At 42.6% G+C, this 20573-nt stretch overlaps 1 protein-coding gene across 4 annotated transcripts in view; it reads right to left on the bottom strand.

Moving 5' to 3' along the window:
- Window positions 1-19081, bottom strand: part of C1H6orf89 (chromosome 1 C6orf89 homolog) — a 32207-nt gene extending 13126 nt beyond the window's left edge. The window contains exons 1-6 of one of the 4 annotated variants that reach the window (XM_023546208.2): window positions 18962-19081; window positions 17965-18058; window positions 11259-11466; window positions 10577-10790; window positions 5469-5623; window positions 5204-5343 (exon numbers count right to left, since the gene is read on the bottom strand). In XM_023546208.2, the coding sequence (XP_023401976.2) occupies window positions 5204-5343; window positions 5469-5623; window positions 10577-10790; window positions 11259-11447 (698 nt within the window). In that variant the 5' untranslated portion in view covers window positions 11448-11466; window positions 17965-18058; window positions 18962-19081. The other 3 variants (XM_023546204.2, XR_010322009.1, XM_064285328.1) reach the window with 3 other exon arrangements.
- Window positions 19082-20573: the final 1492 nt, after the last annotated feature.

Genomic DNA, 20573 nt, shown 5'->3' with positions numbered 1-20573 from the left:
TTGGGCCAGGTGCAGCTTACTTAATCCTCACAGTGACATCTTTGTTTTCAACACTTCAAAGAGGTCTTTTGCAGCAGATCTGCCCAATGTAATATGTCATTTGATTTCCTTACTGCTGCTTCCATGGGCACTGATGGTGAATCCAAGCAAAATGAAATACTTGACAACTTCAATCTTTCCTTTGTTTATGATGATGATGCTTACTGGCCAGTTGTGAGCCCATGTGTATCAGAGGAGAACTGTGCTCCATGGGGTCTTCAACAGCTGATTTTTTGGCAGTAGACTGCCAAGACTTTCTTCCAAAGTAACGTTGTTGTTAGGTGCCATTGAGTCAGTTCCAACTCATAGTGACCTTGTGTACGACAGAGCTAAACACTGCCCCATCCTGCACCATCCTCACAATTGTTGCTATGTTTGAGCTCGCTGTTGCAGCCACTGTGTCAGTCTGTCTCGCTGAATGTCTTCCTCTTTCACTGACCCTCTACTTTACCGAGCATGATGTCCTTCTCCAGGGACTGGTCCCTCCTGATAGCATGTACAAAATATGTGAGACGAAGTCTCAACATCCTTGCTTCTAAGGAGTATTCTGGCTGTACTGCTTCCAAGACAGATTTGTTTGTTCTTTTGGCAGTCTGTGGTATATTCATTATTCTTTGCTAACACCATAATTCAAAGGTATCAATTCTTCTGTCCTCTTTATATATGGTCTAGTTTTCTCATACATATGAGGCAATTGAAATTACCATGGCTTGGGTCAGGCACACCTTAGTCCTCAAAGTGACATTTTTGCTTTTTAACACCTTAAAGAAGTCTTTTACAACAGATTTGCCTAATGCAACACATCATTTGATTTCTTGACTGCTGCTCCATGGGCATTGATTGTGGATTCAGGTAAAGTGAAATCCTTAACAACTTCAATAGTTCCTCCATTTACCATTACGTTGCCTATTGATCGAGGTGTAAGGGTTTCTGTTTTCTTTATGATGAGGTGTAATCTGTACTGAAGGCTGTAGTCTTTGATCTCCATCAGTAAGTGCTTCAAGTCCTCTTCACTTTCAGCAAGCAAGGTTGTGTCATCTGCATAACGCAGGTTGTTAATGAGTCTTCCACCAATCCTGATGCTGTATTCTTTTTTATCTAGTCCAGCTTCTCAGATTATTTGCACAGCATACAGATTAAATAAGTATGGTGAAAGGATACATCCCTGATGCACACCTTTCCTGACTTTAAACCATGCAGTATCCCCTTGTTCTGTTCGAACAACTGCCTCTTTGTCTATGTACAGGTTCTGCACAAGCACAATTAAGTGTTCTGGAATTCCCATTCTTCGAAATGTTATCCATAATTTGTTATGATCCACACAGTCGAATGCTTTTGCATAGTCAGTAAAACACAGGTAAATATCTTTCTGGTATTCTCTGCTTTCAGCCAAGATCCATCCGACATCAGCAATGACATCCCTCATTCCACATCCTCTTCTGAATCCGGCTTGAATTTCTGGCAGTTCCCTGTCAATGTACTGCTGCAACCAATTCTGGATGATCTTCAGCAAAATTTTACTTGCATGAGATATTAATTATATTGTTCGATAATTCCCACATTTGATTGGATCACCTTTCTTTGGAATGGACACGTATTTGGATCTCTTTCAGTCGGATGGCCAGGTAGCTATCTTCCAAATTTCTTGGCACAGACAAGTGAGCACTTCCAGCACTGCATCCATTTGTTGAAATATCTCAGTTGGTAGTGTCAGTTTCTGGAGGCTTGTTTTTCATCAATGCCTTCAGTGTAGCTTGGACTTTTTCCTTCTGTATCACTGGTTCTTTATCATATGCTACCTCCTTATATGGATGAACATCAGCCAAATCTTTTTGGTCCAGTGACTGTGTGTTCCTTCCATCTTCTTTTGATGCTCCCTATGTTGTTCAATATTTTGCCCACAGAATCCTTCAATATTGCAACTTGAGGCTTGAATGTTTTCTTCAGTTCTTTCAGCCTGAGAAATGCCGAGCATGTTCTTCCCTTTTGGTTTTCTAACTCCAGGTCTTTGCATATGCCATTGTAATACTTTACTTTGTCTTCTCAAACCACCCTTCGAAATCTGTTCAGCTCTTTTATTTCATCAATTCTTCCTTTCACTTTAGCTACTCTACATTCAAGAGCAACTTTCAGAGTCTCCTTCTGACATACATTTTCGTCTTTTCCTTCTTTCCTGTCTTTTTAATAACCTTTTGCTTTCTTCCCGTATGATGTCCTTGATGTCATCCCACAAGTCATCTGGTCTTCAGTTATTAGTGCTCAATGCCTCAAATCTGTTCTTGACAGGGTCTCCAAATTCAGGTAGGATATACTCAAGGTCGTATTTTGGCTCTTCCAGACTTGTTCTAATTTTCTTCAGCTTCAACTTGAACTTGCTTATGAGCAATTGATGGTCTGTTTCCACAGTCTGCCCCTGGCCTTGTTCTGACATAATATTGAGATTCTCCGTCGTATCTTTCTGCAGATGTACTCGATTTGACTCCTGTGTTTTCCATCCAGTGAGGTCGACGTGTATGGTTGCTGTGTGTGTTGTTAAAAAAAGGTATCTGCAATGAATAAGTTGCGATCTCCGGTGTTCTTTTTTTGTGTGTGTGATTTAGGTGAAAATTTACAGAGCAAGTTAGTTCCTCACTGAACAGTTAATACACAAATTGCTTTGTGACACTGCCAACCCCACGATGTGTCAACACTCTCTCCTTCTTCACCCCAGTTCCCTGTTTCCACTCTTCCAGTTTTCCTGTCCCTTCTTGCCTTCTCGTCTTTGCTTTCAGGCTAGTGTGCCCATTAGTGTTGTATACATGAACTGAACTACAAAGCACATTCCTCACGTGTGTTACTGTTGGCACTACAGACCAGTCTAATCTTTGGTTGAAGGGTGAGCCTCAGGAGTAACTTCAGTACTGAGTTAAAAGGGTGCCATACTCTTGGGGTTTCTCCAGTCTCTGTCAGACCAGTAGGCCTAGTCTTTGTGTGTATGTGAATTTGAATTTTGTTCTACATTTTTCTCCAGCTCTTTGTGATCCTCTGTGGGACCCTTTACTGTGATCCCTGCCAGAGCAGTTGGTGGCGGTGATCAGGTACCATCTGGTTGTTCTGAGCATAGTCTGGTGAAGGCTGTGGTATTTGTGGTCCATTAGTCCTTTGGACTAATCTTTTACTTGTGTCTTTGGTCTTCTTCATTCTCCTCTGCTCCAGCTGGGATGGGATCAGTAGAATTACCCCAGATAGCTGCTCACAGGCTTCTAAGACCCCAGTCGCCACTCACCACAGTCAGATATAGAACATTTTCCTTATAGACTATGTTACGCCTATTGAGCTAGATGTCCCCCAAGACCATGCTCCCCAGCCCTCAGCCCAGTAGTTTAGTGTTATTTCTATCACCAAGGCTACTGATCCTCTTTGTTTCCAACTTTTGCATTCCAATCACCAGTAATTATCAATGCATCTTGATTGCATGTTTGATCAATTTCAGCCTGCAGAAGTTGGTAAAAATCTTCCATTTCCTCATCTTTGGCATTAGTGGTTTGGCATTATTTGAAGAATAGCCCTGTTAACTGGTCTTGCTCGGAGGCATATGGATATCACCCTATCACTGACTGCGTTGTACTTCAGGATAGATGCTGGAATGTTCTTTTTGACGATGAATGCAACATCATTCCTCTTCAATTTGCTATTTCCGGCCAATACCTGCCCATTTCAGCTCACTAATGCCTAGGATATCGATCTTTATGCACTCCATTTCATTTCTGACGTCCGATTTTCCTAGATTCATACTTCGTACATTCCACGTTCTGATTGTTAATGGATGTTTACAGCTGTTTCTTCTCATTTTGAGTCATGCCGCACCAGCAAATGAAGATCCTGAGAGCTTTACTCCATCCATGTCGTTAAATTCGACTCTACTTTGAGGAAGCAGCTCTTCCGCAGTCGTATCCTGAGTGCCTTCCAACCCGAGGGGCTCATCTTCCGGCACTATATCAGACGATGTTCTACTGCATTCATAAGGTTTTCACTGGCAAATTTTTTCAGAAGGAGACCACCAGGTCCTTCTTCATAGTCTATCTTAGTCTGGAAGCTCCACTGAAACCTGTCCACCATGGGTGACCGTGCTGGTATTTGAATACTGGTGGCATAGCTTCCACCATCACAGCAACACACAAGCTACCACAGTATGAAAAACTGACAGATGTGTGGTGGTGTACATGTGGTTGGGATGCCTATAAAGCCCAGCTAAAACAACATGTATAGGAAGAAAAGAATCTATTCATTCCATCTTGAAAAACAGGATGAAGTAACAGCAGACCAAGAAGGGAAAAGGAAAAAGAAAGAGGGGATAAAAAATTTAAACCTTCTAAGGCAAAGCGGAATGCAGTTAATGGAGGACCTGATTAGCTTGTTCAACTGGATGGTCATTCATGTAAATAAAATGACAAATTTAAAAACAGATGTAAGCATCAAGAAATTATCAGTAAGTTCCAACAAAAGCCTAAAAAAGCAATTTTAACTCTCTAGAAAGGTTGAGGATGGAAAACAGCTTTCCTTTTCTTTCTAGAGAGCAACCTGGACCCCAAGGAATAGACTGTGCCTTGTACAGGACACAAGAAGGAACAGGGAGACAGATCTAGGTTTCAATCCTGGCTGGGTAACCTTGGGCAAGTTACTTAACCTCTCTGATATCCACTTTTCTGATCTGAAAAAATGCAACGATAACTCCTACTTCCCAGAGCTATTATGAGTATCACCTATGGACAAGAGACATTAAGCACCAAGGTACAGTGCCTGGTGCAAACAAGTGCCACAACTGTAGTTCCCCTTCTATTTGTCTCGTTCTCTCTTTACTCCTCAACGCTCAGGACCAGTTGTGCACAAACGTAAGTGCTGAACACATACTTAGAAATATATTACAGTTCTATTAAGCAATTCTGGTGTCTGCCATGGAGACCTAGCCCACCCCTCCTCTTGACACACCTTTTCCATTCATCTCCTTTGTGTGCATCATGTGTTCTCAACAGTGAGCTCTGGAGGGTCATCTGACTTCAAGTGTGCATGGTGAAGTGCTTACATAGTGTCCAGCACATTAGGGTCTCAGCGGTAGCTATCACTGTGTTAACATCTGATCTGCCTTCTTCCTACACTCTGGACAAAAGCCCCTTTCTACGCTCACCATGGATAAGGAAACGGGAACCACCGGTCAGGAAAGCAGCGCCACCACTTGGTGAAAAACCCTTCGGTGAAGCCTTCAGCCGCCTCAGGGTATTGACACAAAAAATGCTGAAGCTCCTCAGATAACAGGGGCTTTTCCGTCTTGGCAAGGCATAAAACAAAGCAAAACAAAACAACACTGAGTTATTTATCAGAAATTTCACAGAGCTGGAAGTTTCCTAGCCTTTAACAGGTAATCATACAGTGGGAGACTCAGGCATGCTTACCTTGATCACCAGAGGATGGAGTAGCTCAAATTTCTCAGGAGTATCTTCCAGGAGCATTACCTTGAGGGGTAAATTCTGGGTGCAGCCCGTGCAGTTGGCAGGGATGGGGTCTGACTCATTTTGCTCACAGTTGTTTGTCGACCAGGGATCAAAGTCTGGGAAAGGAAGAGACATGGATAAAGCAGATATAGGAAGAACACAGCTTATAAACCCAGTAGCTCCAACAATGAAAGTAGAAAAGAAAGATATTATTGTAATTTTTTAGAGCTAACAAAGATACACACTGACAACCTTGGAAAAGGTACATATGAAATAAGTGGCCTTTGAAGAGGAAAGCAGGGGGCCTAGGGGACAAGCGGTGCTTTTTTCTGTGTACTCTTTTATACTTTATGGAAAATACTTAACATGTGCGTGTAGTTCCTAAATCAAATAAACAAATTATAACAGTTGGAAAAAGCATGCCACGACGTGGGGCTGGAGATGCAGCTCTCTCTCTTTCCTAACCTGTGACCCACACGTCTGAAATGCCTACAGCACACAGGGGTGGGGCAGCTAGAAAGGGTGGTCCCACAATCACTGCGAATCTCACGGTGTGTCTTCTCACACACTCTGTGTGTGTGCCTAGACCCCTGGCTCACAAGTATACTGACGGAGGCCGGGATAGTTCTGGGGAGGAAAAGTGAGAAGAGAGTACAGAGAGAGAGGAGATGAAAAAGAAAGATCGGGTTTTTCTGGGACCCGTTTTTGGGGTAAAGTGAATTGCATCTGCCCTAGCTATGAAACAGGTGGGGGCCGCTAATCAATGTTTCGATCACCACGGACCACGGGTTGATCAGAAATGGAAGAACATCCCGCCTAAAGCCTGGTGCAAGTGCCAGCCATCTCCTGACACCTTCCCTTGGGTTAGTTCCCTGTCTAAGAGGTTCCTCTACTTCTACACAGCCCTTCCCAGCTTCCCTCTGTTCCTTCCCTTTGATGCTATCCTGCTTATACTGTTATTGCATTATTTCTTGTTTACTTTCTGTTCTGTTCTGGGTTTCATCTGTGTTCTCAAAGAGATGTATTTGTGTTAACCTAGAATTTGAATCCAAAATGTTTCACAAGATGGTCTCTGATTAAAACTCAACGGAAACTAAATAAGGAGAGAGCCTACAACAAAAGATAACAGACGACCAAATGTGGCTGAATTAAAGTCAATTCTTTAAACCAATAAACACAGTTGGAAGCTGACTCTGAACTACAAACCACTTTCTGCAGTTGTTGGCAGCAACAAAGACAAGCAGCAACCACTTCATTCTTGTTTTCTTTAAGGCAGTACTAGTGGAGCTTGGGAACCCTGGTGGCGTAGTGGTGAAAAGGTCAGCAGTTCAAATCCACCAGGCTCTCCTTGGAAACTTTATGGGGAGGTTCTACTCCGTCCTATAGGGTTGCTATGAGTCCGAATCAACGCAGCGGCAATGGGTTTGGTTTTTTTGGTTCTTTAGTGGAGCTTAAGAAAATCCTCACTAGGGAAGGACTATGATTGTTCTTGGCAAACAGTCTCCTGAATACCCTCCAAGCATCCTCCATCTCTTGTAGACGGTACCTGCGTCCCCTTGAGCCAGCTGCCTCGTTCCCTTCTCAGCCTGTCTTGGCCTGCAGGCGGATCATCAGCCAGGGGCCTACTGCTACAACTCTCTCCTGGGCAGGGGCTTCTCCCACAAGGCTCACCAACAGCCTCCAGGGGGAAGGTATGGCCAGACTCCAGTGTGGCCTCTGCCTATCTGAAAAGGTTATATATGATATGTTCTCTATATAATGGCCTTGGAATCATAATGCCACAGAGTGAATAAAATCCCACCCTGGAAACAGCCAAGAGCATGCTGCCAGACTTTCCTATGCCATCACTAGTTCACAACTTTTCTTCAACTCCATAAAGGATGCTGCAGCTCCTCACAGAAGAGCCATCCACTCCTCCTGCAGCACCAGGCAGAAAGGATGGCGCAACTTGGGTATCGACCTTCTATCTTTCTTTTAATTATCAAGGCTTCTTGATTCCTATGACCAGACCCATTGCTGCAGAGTCGATTCCAACTCATGGCAACTCTGTAGGACACAGTAGAACTGCCCATAGTGTTTCCAAGGCTGTAAATCTTTATGGAAACATAGTGCCACATCTTTCTCCTACAGAACTGCTGGTGGGTTTGAACCACCGACCTTTTGGTTAGCAGCTGAGCTCTTTAACCACTGTACCAGCAAGGCTTCTTGGCTCTTGACTTCTATACCAGCTACTTAATATAAGAAAGGCTGTGACAGAAATGAGAAACTCCATATATGAGTTAAATAAAGCCCATGATCTGTATTCCAAATTTCCATCATGGTTTGGAATTCATTTCACTGTTTGAAATGTCAAAAACAATCTCTCAGACACAACATGGCCTGAAGTCAAGAAACTGCAACTGCCCACCCTTCTCAGCATATTGGGCACTCAGCAGAACAGCCAGACTCGGCCAAGGCCGACAGGCAGGAGGCTTCCTGGGGCCCGAGGGTTGTTTACAAAGAAACTCACTTAGGCTGGCTCATTGTGGACAACTAACTGTAACACATTCTGGAATTTTAAGTGAGTAAAGTCCTTTTATGTAGATTATTAACCTAGCAAAAAGCAAAGCAAAAAAAAAAATCTTTCCAGAACAAAAAAACCTTTTTGGGTAAAAAGGACAGGAAAGAAAGAAACAAAGCCAACACTAGCTCCACAAGGACAGAGGGTTTGGTCTGTTTTGTTCACTGCTCTGTTGAGAACGGTGCCTGACATAATCAAAAAAAAAAAACAAATCCCATTGCTATTAAGTTGATTCCGACTCACGGTGACCGTATAGGACAGAGTAAAACTGCCCATAGGGTTTCCAAGGAACGGCTGGTGGATTTGAACTGCCAATCTTTTGGTTAGTGGCTGAGCTCCATTATAGAGGTGTTAGATAACTAAGACACTACCCAGGGCTGGAACCTAGAAAAAGAGGTGAGGTGGGGTCAAGAGGAAACACCATCATTGGTGGTGGGACCTCTGGCATAGCATCACAGCTCCAGTCCCCTCCATCACTGCCAAAGCTCCACTGCAAGGAGGGGTCAGGTGACCCTGGGGAGCTTTGGACAGGCCAGTGCATAAGAAAACAATATGCTCATGGGGTTTCCTTTGGGGAGCTGAATCTGCAGCACTATCTCCCCCCAAATTTACTTTAAAGGCATTGTAGTTGTTGTTGTGTGCCAGCAAGTTGATTCTGACTTAAAGCAAACCTGGCCTGCAGACAAGACGCTAGTGCTTCTTGAATTTTAAACTCTGATTTAGAGAAGGAGAAAGCATTGTATATTGGTTGTCTTTTATTTCTTAACTCAATAGTCTGTGGAGATGTACTTTGTAGGATGGGAGGAAGGAAAAAAAAACAGCATCATTCAGGTCCTAGAAATGTTTTAATTCCTTCCATGTGCAAGCAGGAGAAGACAGGCAGGAGAGGACACAAGTTTCTCTGGCGCCTGCCCCCAGATGCTCTGGACCTTCCTGATGGAGTTGGAAAGTTCATTTTTTGAGTCTGCTGGTGACATTTCAAAAACGACCTTCCCAACAAATACAAGAAAGTTTTATCTGGCTGGGGGGGCGGGGGGGGCGGGGCGGGGGGGGGACTCTAAATATATGAACTGTTTGATTTAAAAAAAAAAAAACTTACAAGTTTTGCTTCAGAACGTTACCTTCCTCTGATTTTGATATAATTTTGGAAAACCTTCTATGACTTCCTCAAGTATACAAAATAAGATAATTTTTTATGATTGATTAGGTCTTGGCTTAAAAAGTGGCATTATGATTACAAAGCTTAGCTCCGACTAGCAGATTTTTTTGGAAACAACAATGAAGAGAAAACATATTTCCTAACAGTTAGGCTGGATCCTAAAGGTTTAGAACACAGCTACACAAAAAGTTCTACAATCCATTTGTGATATTAATTTACATACGCTTTCATACAGATAAAGAAGATAAACACTACCACCAAAAAAAAAAAAAATCTCAGAATAATATCCCTTTATTATTTCTTTCAAGGAGCCCTGGCAGCACAGTGGTTATGCACTTGGCTGCTAACCAAAAGATCAGTAGTTCCAACCCACCAGCTGCTCCATGGGACAAACACGTGGCAGTCTGCCTCCGTAAAGATTTCCAGCCTTGAAAACCCTATGGGTGAGTTCTACTCTGTCCTACAGGGTGGCTATGAGCTGGAATCGACTTGATGGCAGTGAGTCTGGTTTGGTTTATTCTTTCTCTTAGCAAGAAAGACATGGCAATCTATTTCTAAAAATCAGCCAGTGATAATCCTACAGATCACAATGGTCAGATCTGCGACTGATCTTAGGGATGGCACAGGACTGAACAGCATTTCCTTCTGTTGTCTACGGGGCTGCCGTGAGTCAAGGCTTGACTCATCTTATCACATATTACACTAGTCTCAAAAACAAACTCCTCAAATGGTCTGTCAGACCAGGAATTCCTACGATGGCACTGATGCACTGTTACTATAAATCTGTTTCTTAAGTTCAACTTATTGGCAAAATTAACACACTTAGGAGCACTACACTAAGTGAACTACGATATGTAGAGAGAAGACTAAATCAGACAAGTGGGATATATAGCTACACACAAACTTAGCCCAATAGGATAAGGACTGTTAGAAGATCTGGTTAAAAGCAAGCTGGACTCAGATGTTTTCAGAAAATCAACGGTGATTTATAAAATATCTAGTATGGATAGGAATTACAGGACAGAAAAAAGGTAGAATAAGATAGAGTCGAATCTTTCCTAGAAGCAAACATTCTCATCCCCACCATATATGTTTTAGAATCAGGAAGTTTGAGTTTTGGCTCCATGAGATGTGCATCTCTGGCCTCTCTCTTAATCTCTCTGGGCTCAGCTTCTCAATATGCAAAATGGGGATAATAAAACCTACCCGACAGGGTTTGGGTGAAGACTGAATTCAATGAGACAATCCCAGGAAAATGCCTTCCATTAGATGTCAATAAATGTTATTTCCTTTCCCTCTGCATACTGTGGAGGAATTTGTATCTTGTAAGTAGTAACTGCAGCATTCTACCTGGAAAGGGCCTGTCTCCGTCATCCCTACGTGGAGGAACTCCCTTATTTTCTGGCATATACTTCTTGGTGATGGGCAAGGACATCAGCCGGATGTGATGGATGAGCGAGCGCCAGCTGTGAGCTCCTGAAAGCACTGGTTCAGGTGGTAATGGGCTGAAAGGTTGAATCACAAAGTAGGCAGTGAGCAAGATTAATCCCAGGGTCACAAGGACCTATAAGGAAAGATAAAAAAAAGATTAATAACTGTCCCAGCAAACCACACACCGTAATGCCAAAAGGGGTAGAGGCCTCTTCTGCTATTCCCAGTGGGCCTGCAGAACTAACCCATTTTCATAAACAAGCCATTCACATTCATGTCTCAAAGCATCTAATGTTTGAGAACGATGAGGACTGCAAGGCTCACAAACCTTCTATCATACAACCAGGAGATATGTCCCCCATTAAAAAATACACACAAATATATTTCAATTATAAATACACAGCTTTCGTCTACAATGTTTAACCAAATAATCAAATTTCCTAGTAATGCATGATAACAAGAGTAAAGGACAATTTATTCATTAAAAAAAAAAAAAAAAACCAAAGTTCAACGGTGGAATCAGTCCGTGATAATATTTGGGCAGAATGTTGAAGAGTGTGTGCTCTGTCGAAGCTATTTCCAAGTCAGAACACATTTTTACCTTATACAGAGCTATAAGGAGAGGATACTGGGGTGCTCTCCTCTGAGGTTCATTCTTTTCCAGCAGCTGTCTGATAAATTTTTCAATTGCCTTCTCTGACATGCCACACTGATGGCCTGTCTGCCTCACCAAATCAACAGTCTCTGAAAGTTTGTCATAAATGCTGAGCTCGTTGGCAGCAAGATCCATGTCTTCCAATACAAAATCCCTGAGAGAGAGAAAATAAATGTAAAAAGAAAGGTGGTTTCTTTAAATTGCTTCCTCCTCAAGTGGAATAGCACCTCTTGACCTATCTGTGGGGAAAGACCATTTCTGTTTTTTTTTTTTTTTTTGTCAATCCGTAGGCCAATACTTTTGTAAAAGGCAATACGTATGTCAAGACAATGTCAATTTTCTATATAAGTTTTTAAGTGCTACTTAACTGTGGGCTGGTAACAAGGCAAGGATGGCAAGGCTTTGTCTCACATACTTTGGACATGTTATCAGAAGGGTCCGGTCCCTGGAGAAGGGCATCGTGCTTAGTAGAAGGTCAGCAAAAAAGAGGAAGTCCCTCAACAAGATGGATTGACACAGTGGTTGCAACAATAGGTGCAAACATAGCAACGATTGTGAGGAGGATGCATGACTGGGCAGTTTCATTCTGTTGTACACAGCTTCGCTATGAGTCTGAAATGACTCAACGGTGCCTACCAACAACAACTGGTTTAAGGAGCCCTAGTGGCTCAATGGTTAAGCACTCAGCTGCTAACCCAAAGGTCAATGGTTCAAATCCACCAACAGTTCCACAGAAGAAAAGACCTGGTGATCTGCTCCCGTAAAGATTATAGCCTAGGAAACCCTACGGGGCAGCTCCACTCTGTTCTAGAGTCGATATGAGTCAGAATTGACTTGGGGCACACAACAACAACAAATGATTTACGGACCAACACTTGTCCCCAAACACATTTTGAGGACTGGAATATGGATAGTGTTGTTGATAAATTATTTCTCTCCAATTGCATCAGACAGACCTTTTAGCAACACAGAAGGAAATGATCACCGAAGGCAAGTTTTACTCTGAGGCACTTGCTCACAAGCTTTGTTCCTGGCTGAGCAAGGATTTTAGTCCACACAAAAACCATGACAAGGGGCTCTTCTGACCTTCTGGGTTGCAGTCATGCTTCTCAAATACAATTTTAGACAATTAACAGCACTTTTTTGTATTTTATATATTTAAAAGACCGAAGATTTCTAAATAATTTCAAATGAATTCAGGTTATGTTCCCATTGCTATTTTAAAGCCTGATTGTTTCGTATCGACCATGGAATAAAAAATAAACACCAAAGTGGCAAAGTACAATGCTCTGGTAACATTTATAAAATGAAATTAGATAGTTATTTTGACAAAGTACTTGGGTTTCATAATATTTTTCGTCCTGGCAGGAGAACGGGCAGTGCACGGAGTTTATTTATCACCTCTCCTACTGGACTTTTTTTTTTTTTTTTTTAATGCAGAAGGTCTTCTTATTTTGCATTATTTCACCCCCGAAGTGCTTCTAATCTCAAAAAGCAACGACACATGTATTCTTTCAGGGAGATGCTGCCACCTGCAGGGGCAAGGACAGCAGGCGTGTAGCTCCAGCAGAGAGAAGATGGCTTGCCAATGTCACAAGCCAGCACACCCACGAGCATATCTCCTTTTCCAGCAGTATGACTCCTGTCTGGCCCTCTTTATGACTATTAACCTTAAGTTCGCTAGTTCATAACCCTGCCTGCACCTCCCAATCACCCAGACAACTTGTAATAAGCGTTCATACCGAGGCCCCAAAGAGACAAATTAAATCAGAAAGACTTTTAATCTCATTCAAAAAAAAAAAAAAGTTTTTTTTTTTTTGGTAATTCAAGTATATAATATTATAGTGCTAAATATATTTTTCCAAGCTGTACATATCTTATTCTCAGAGATTCTGACATACTTCCCAAGTTATCAGAAGGGTAGTTAGCAGAAACTTAACGAAGTTTCTAAGAGCGCCTGGAATCTCAATAATAAGCCCTCCTTTTGGCTTTGGTTAGATCAGTGGTTCTCAACTGGGGCCGATTCTGCCCCCCAGGTGACGTTCGGTGATGTGTGGAGACATTTTAGATTGTCACATCTGGAGAAGTACCACTGGCAACTAGGAGGCAGAGGCTGGGGATGCGCCTAAATACCCTACAATGCAAGGACAGTCCCCCACAACAAAGAATTATCCTGCCCAAGATGTTAACAGTGCCGAGGCTGAGAAACCTTACTCTCCAGGGAGGCCTGGGAGAGGTAAACATGGGGACTGTTTCGTTTCTGAAGCAGTACTTTAGAAGTAGGAGGAAGCAACTGACAGCCCTGAAGAAATGTTTTCCACAATCCCTTATGGGCCTCATGTTCCACAGTCTAAGAAGAAACAGGACAGGGGTATATCTGATAGAATTTATGAATAAAAATGTTTAAAGCAGAAACCCCAAGAGTATGGCCCCCAGACACCCTTTTAATTCAGTACTGAAGTCACTCCTGGGATTGACCTTTTAGCCAAAAATTAGACAGGTCTATTGGGCCAACAATAACACATGAGGGACATGCTCCCTAGTTCAATCATGTATACAAGGCTAATGGGCACACTGGTCCAAAAGTAAAGGCCAGAAGGCAGGAAGGGACAGGAAAACTGGACACATGGAAACTGGGGTGGAGAAGGGCGGAGTGGTAACACATCGTGGGACTGGCAACCAACATCACAAAACAATTGGTGTATTAACTGTTTAATGAGAAACTAATTTGCTCTGTAAACTGTCACCTAAATCACAACGAAAAAAAAAATGCTGAAAGCAGAAAAGAGGTTAAAAGGTCAGGCTATATGTAAACTTCTCCTTTGCCCTGCTTGATAACAAAGTAATTCCTCTGTTGACGTAAAGGACACCTGGTGGCACAGTGGTTAAAGCGCTTGGCTCCTAACCAAAAGGTCAGGGGTTCAAACCCAACAGCTGCTCCCCAGGAGAAAGATGTAGCAGTCTGCTTTTGTAAAGATTACTGCATTGGCAACCCTGTGGGGTCTCTCTGAGTCAGAATCCACTGGACAGGAATAGTTTGGTTTGGGTTTGATTGATATAAATATATCCTAAACTCCAATGTGACATTTCCTTAGAGGCTCCCAGTCCCAAACCTGAACAGCTATGCCAGCTAGGCAACTCTAAGATGCAATAATGATTCTAGTTAAAACACAAAAGAGGAAACACTCTAGTTCAGAAAGGAAGTTTCAAAGGCCCATGTAATTATTTTCCAATCTTCAACAGTGAGAGCAATATCCAGAGTAATATTAAATTTTTTCCCTTGCTTAGTTCTTCAGTATTATGCTAGCTAATATGTAATATAGTATCCATTCTTTAGTGTTATAGATACATTCCTTTCTATTTTACTCAGTGATTCCCATTAATTAAAGATACGTTCTACTAAAGGAAAAAAACAATGTGGTCCTTGGATTGTAACAAAAACTACTAATACAAACATCATACTTAAGAAAAAAATAATTGATAAAGTATTAGAAGAATCAATATGATTTAAAAGAATAGTGACTTAAAATCATAATAAGGGCTTAAAAAATGCAATCAAGAAAATTCTGCTTTTTTGCACTTTTATCATCACCTGAGCCTAAGGGACCTCTTTCTGGACCTCTCTGCCCAGCAAGACTTGGAGAGGTTAGTACTTTTCCTACTCTCTGCAAATGTCTCACCTCCTAGTTCAGTAAGAAAATAACAGACATCACATAGACACATCCTAGATTCTACACTTTTCTCTCAACTTTTCCCTCTGAAAATTTTCAAACCTCCCGAGAAATCAAAACAGTAGAGTGAACATCTGGATACCCTTTACCTAGATTCACAAATTGTTAACAATTAGCCATATTTGCTTTCTCTATGTATATGTATGTGTATAAACGTCTTACCTGAACCATTTGAAAGTTAGTTGCAATACATCATGACATTACTTCTAAATATTTCAGCATGCATCCCCTAATAGGGATATTATTCTATATAACCACAAGCAACACTGTTATATCTACAAACATTAATAATTTCCTAATATTATCTAGTATCTAGTCCATATTCAAATGTCCCTAACTCCCAAAAAGGTTGCCACATAGCTTTTTTAAAATCCAGGATCCAACCAATGCTCACACATTAGAGCTGAATATCACGTCTCCTTGGTCTACTTAAGTCTAGGATAGGCCTTCTGTCTGTGTGTATACGTGTGTGTGTGTCTTTCATGACATAGACATATTTGAAGTAGAAGCAGCCAGATTTTTAAACTTACCTCTCTCTGCTCCCATTCTCACCTTTTCCAGGTACTACTGTTAAGAAAAAAAAATCCCCTCTGGATTTCCAGGACTCTCTCTGTCTTTTCAGAGCCAAGTTTCTTGAAACAAAAAAGCCATCACTTCACTTTCTTCTCAGGACTCCTTTCCTTTACTAACTTGCTGGAATCCTGCTTCTGCCCCCCTCACCCCACTGACACTGCTCTCACTAAGGTTACCAACCCAACCCAGTGCCGTCGAGGTCACCAAAGGCTTTCTAAATGCCAAGTCCAAAGGCTATTTTCCAGCTACCCCTTATCTATCTCTCTGCAGCAGCTGACACTGCTGTCCGTGATCTCCCTCAAGTGCTCTCAAACCTTGGCATAATTCTCTTGTTCTCTCCCCAGAGTCTGTGCCCTTGAATTCCCCACAGCTGTCCTTGGCCCTTTTCTCATTCCCTCTAGGGTTTTAACCACCAGTTAACTCCTGATTTCCCAATCTTTATCTCTAGTCTAGAACTCTCCTCAGAGCTCTACCCACCTACCAGACACCCTGGCCCAAAGTTCCCGTAGTCCCCTATGTGCATAGTGCATAACTGAACTTATTATTTCCTCCTACAACACATTCCTCCTCCTGATAAATGGGAACACTAGTCCTCCAAATTTAAAACCTTTCCTCCTCCTTCCTCATCCCCACCAATGAACCAATCATTAAATCCTCTGGAGTCTACCTCCTACATGGTTCTCAAATTCATCACCTTCTCTCTAGTGCTAAATTAACGGCATAGTCAAGGCCCTCAACAACTCTCCTATGGAGCATTCACAAAGATACAGTTAATCTGTGTATGTCCAGTCCTCCTTCTCTCTGGTTCATCCTTTACACTGTCAACAAGTTACTTTTCTGAAACACAAATTGGTTATGTTACTTAAATACTTAAATTTAATTTCCAGAAATCCTGGTGGCATTGTAGTTAAGTGCTAAGGCAGCTAACCAAAAGGCTGACAGTTTGAATCTACGAGTCACTCCTTGGAGGCTCTATGGGGCAGTTCTACTCTGTTCTATACAGTTGCTATGAGTCGGAATCGACACAACGGCAATGGGTTTTTTTTTTTTTTTTTTTTGGTTTTCCATAATTTCCATCTCCTGCTGGGGCACCGTTTAGCATGGTGGTTAAAAGACCAGGCACTGGGGTGGGAAAGAGCTGGATGCAAATTCTAGATTTTCCGCCTACTATGTGGCCATGGGAGACGCTGGTGGCATAGTGGTTAAGTGCTACGGCCGTTAACCCAAGGGTCGGCAGTTCAAATCCACCAGACGCTCCTTGGAAACTCTATGGGGCAGTTTTACTCTGTCCTATAGGGTCGCTATGAGTTGGAATCGACTTGACGGCACTGGGTCTGGTTTGGTTTTTGGATGTGGCCATGGGTGGTGCAAACCACCACAGGTGGTGCATGTGGCTAATTGAAAGGTTAGAGGTTAAAGTCCACTCAGAGGTGCCACTGAACAAAGGCCTGGCAATCCACTTCCAAAAATTCAGCCATTGATAACCCTACAGAGCAGTTTTACTCCGACATACATGGGGCCACAATGAGTCAGAATCAGCTTGATGGCAACTGGTCATTTTTGTTTTTTAAAAATGGTCAGGGGACACTACTTAACCTCACTAAGCCTCAATTTATAATTTATAAAATGGGGATAACTATGCCTACCCCAAAATGTTGTTGAGGGAATTACAACATGAAGTATATAAAACATTTGTTCCAATATCCAGAAAAAGTAAATAATAATAATGATAACTGTTTTTATAAGATCAAGTCCAAATTCCTTAGTATGGCCCTTTATTATCTGGTCACTGCCAACCTGTCCAGCCTCACAGCCCATCAATCCCTCCTCTCATTCTACACCGTGATACTGTGCCTCATCTTTTTGCTTTTGTATACTTGATTTCCTCTGCCTAGAAAGCCTACCTGCCAGTGTCTTGTGCAATAATTAAACTCTTAAGACTTTGACCTCAATTTCTGTCCCCTTTGAACCGGAAGCATAACTATTACATTATTACAACTCGTTTCCTGTCTATCTCTCACACTAAACTGTGAGTTCCTTGAAAGCAGAGATAAATTGAGAAAATAGCAACACAAAAAATTAAGGACAGAAAATTTAAAATCTTGCTTAGACATGGAAATTGACCTCAGAGACATAGAACCTGACTAATGTCTGTTGAACAAATTTATAAAAAGGACCTACCCTGATCATTCTGATCGCAGGCTAATTTAATGTACCTACTTGTTTATTATTATTTTTTTTAAATCCATCTCGACTCGACGGCACTGGGTGTTTTGGTTACTGGTTTATATGCTTTTTTAAAATGCATTGGTCTGATGAGGGGTTAGGTGGGCAGGTTAGGAACTTACACTTGGGCATTCTCTGAAGTATCCTAGGGCAGCAGCGAAGGACCAGGGATTCAAAGCAGATCTTGAAACTGTTTCAGTCCAAGGCAGTCAGGACCTGACAGGGCAGATAGGGCCTCTGACATGCAAGTTTGCTTAGGTGAACCTTCAGCCAAAACTTCAATGTAGCAAAGTCGAATTTAGTTAGTTTAAGGCATGTCTTTCCTTGGAAAAAAACTGTGATAACAAATTCAAACAAAAGAATTTAAGGGAGAGATGGTCATAGGAAACCTCCACCATGGGAACTACCAAATGTGCAATCAGAAAAAGTCAGAATACTTAGTATCTGGGAGTAGTCTTTATTAAAATGTGTCTGAAGACTCATGCTTCAAAAGAAATACATTAACAAATACGAGGGCTATAAGGACTCTATGACCAGAAAGAGTGCGGTCTGCACGGTTAATGGTCTTAAAAATATTACAGAACACTAGACAGACATTGCCATGTACTAGAAGGCAATTAGAAACAGCTCGTTTACTCGTATCAATCAACCGAGTCATATTCCTTTCTGAAATGCAAGATGTCACATTTATCACGTACCAAGTCTATAGTTAAAAAACATATCCCCCTCTTAACAATTATTTTAGAAAGATGTTTCAGGATAATAAAAATAAAATCTGTCAAAAGAGCAGTGAAATTCGGACTTCGCTAGCACCGCTCATGTTCGGGTTGCTGCTGTGACGCCTCCCAAACAAGTTCAAAGCAGCGTCGACCACGCTTTGCCCTCCCCTGAGAAGGCAAGGAATGAAAGGGGGTGTCTAAAGGGTGCCGACCCCAGGGGAGCTGCCGGGGTATGCTGTCAGCCTGCAAAACGCGAGACTCAGAAAAGGTGTCAGCGCGGGAGCAAGGGATGACAGTAGCGGCGAGGTAGCGGCTGCGAGATGTCACAGAAGGGCGCGACGGCGAGGCTGTCACGGGGCGGCCTCCCCACCCACCCCAGCCTCGGGCCCCAAACACTCACGTGCGGGGGCCCGCGCCCCCTCGGGCTCCTCCCGCCACCGGGACGGCAGCCGCCTAGCGAGGAGGCCGGGCCGACAACTTCCTGCTTCCGGGAACACAACCCGGAAGCAATAGCCGGGTCACAGGACAGGCCGCGAGACCTACGGAAGCTCTGCTTTCCCGTCCCGAGTTTCCGCCAAATCAGAGCGCGCGACACCGCAGCGCGTGCGGGAACCCTCGCGAGATCTGGTGAGCACAGACTCTTGCTCCCCCTGGCGTTCCTCTCGTGCTCTTGCTAGTCCTCGTCAGTCCTTTCCTCTCCTGGGGCAGGTATAGGTTTCCTGGCTGAACTGCTTCCTTCAACCAGCATTTTTTGAGTTCCCTACTCCGTGCCAGGCAGCGTGTGATGCATTAGAGGGTGAAGTGGGAGGGATACGCAAATGGAGAGTAGCTAGTATAAAAGACAAATAACTCAAATTTTTTAATATTTGTTGAGAACTTGCTCTGTCAGATAGCTATGAGTTGAAAATCGACTCGATGGCACCTAACAACATTCAGAAGACACGTTAAGCTTAGATGAAGAATAAGTAAATAAAGTAAATACGTTACTCTTAAAGTTAATGTGAACTATCTGTTATAACGCAAAAGGAATCCAGGTCTCTGTCAACCAACTCCTTCCTAAAGACTCCGACTCCCAATGTGCTCTTGTTGACGAAAAGGCCAACAAATAATAAGCCTCTCGGGATGGATTTTGGAATGAGACACCAAAACACTGTCTTATTCTTGTGGAAAACCCGATACACACTCACTGTGCCCTAAGAGATACAGGAAAGAATTGCATGAGACCGGACACAGGCAACTCAACAGACAAAATGGACCAGTGATTAAGACTTCCATCTAGCTCAAGGGTCACGAAAAGGGCGTAACACCAGACTGCAGCGGGTGCAAAATTAATTACACCTTACATTAGCATAGCACTCATCAGTTTAAAATGTACTTTCCCGTCCATTACTCATTCAGGAAACCTGAGCACCCTGTGCTTGGTACTGTGGGAGGTCCAGTGCCTCTTTCGAGGACCTCACTGACTAGTTTGATCTTTACAATTAAGGAAATTAGGGTTGAGCTACGGTTAAGAGCACAGGATCACTAGCTGTGCTCTTAACTCTGGGAAAGTTATTTAATCTCAACAAGACTGTTTCCGCAAAGTAAAAAGGTAATATCTACCTTGTGGGGTCGTGAAGATTAAGTGTGAAAATATACAATAAAATGCTTAGCACAATGTCTGGCATATACCAAGCATTCATCCAGCCATTATTAGGTAATGTGGTAGACCTCGAGTGGTGCTAATGGTTAACGTGCTCAGCTGCTAACTGAAAAGTTAGAGGTTCGAGTCCACCCAGAGGTGCCTTAAAAGAAAGGCCTGGCGATTTACTTCTAAAAAATCAGCCATTGAAAACGCTATGGAGCAGAGCTCTACTCTGACACATGTGGCGCCTCCATGAGTAGGCGTGGACTCCACAGCCACTGGTAGTAAATGGTGTGCAAAGTATTTACTACAGAAGTTTATTTACTCCATTTCTTTCTTGTTCTCCCTCCAAATCTCCTCACACTACCTCTCACTTTGCTTCTCCTCC

Source organism: Loxodonta africana, chromosome 1 (assembly GCF_030014295.1).
Source record: "Loxodonta africana isolate mLoxAfr1 chromosome 1, mLoxAfr1.hap2, whole genome shotgun sequence".
NCBI classification, from domain to species: Eukaryota; Metazoa; Chordata; class Mammalia; order Proboscidea; family Elephantidae; genus Loxodonta; species Loxodonta africana.
Note: the sequence above shows the minus strand (reverse complement) of the source record. Positions and strands in the feature narration are given on the sequence as shown.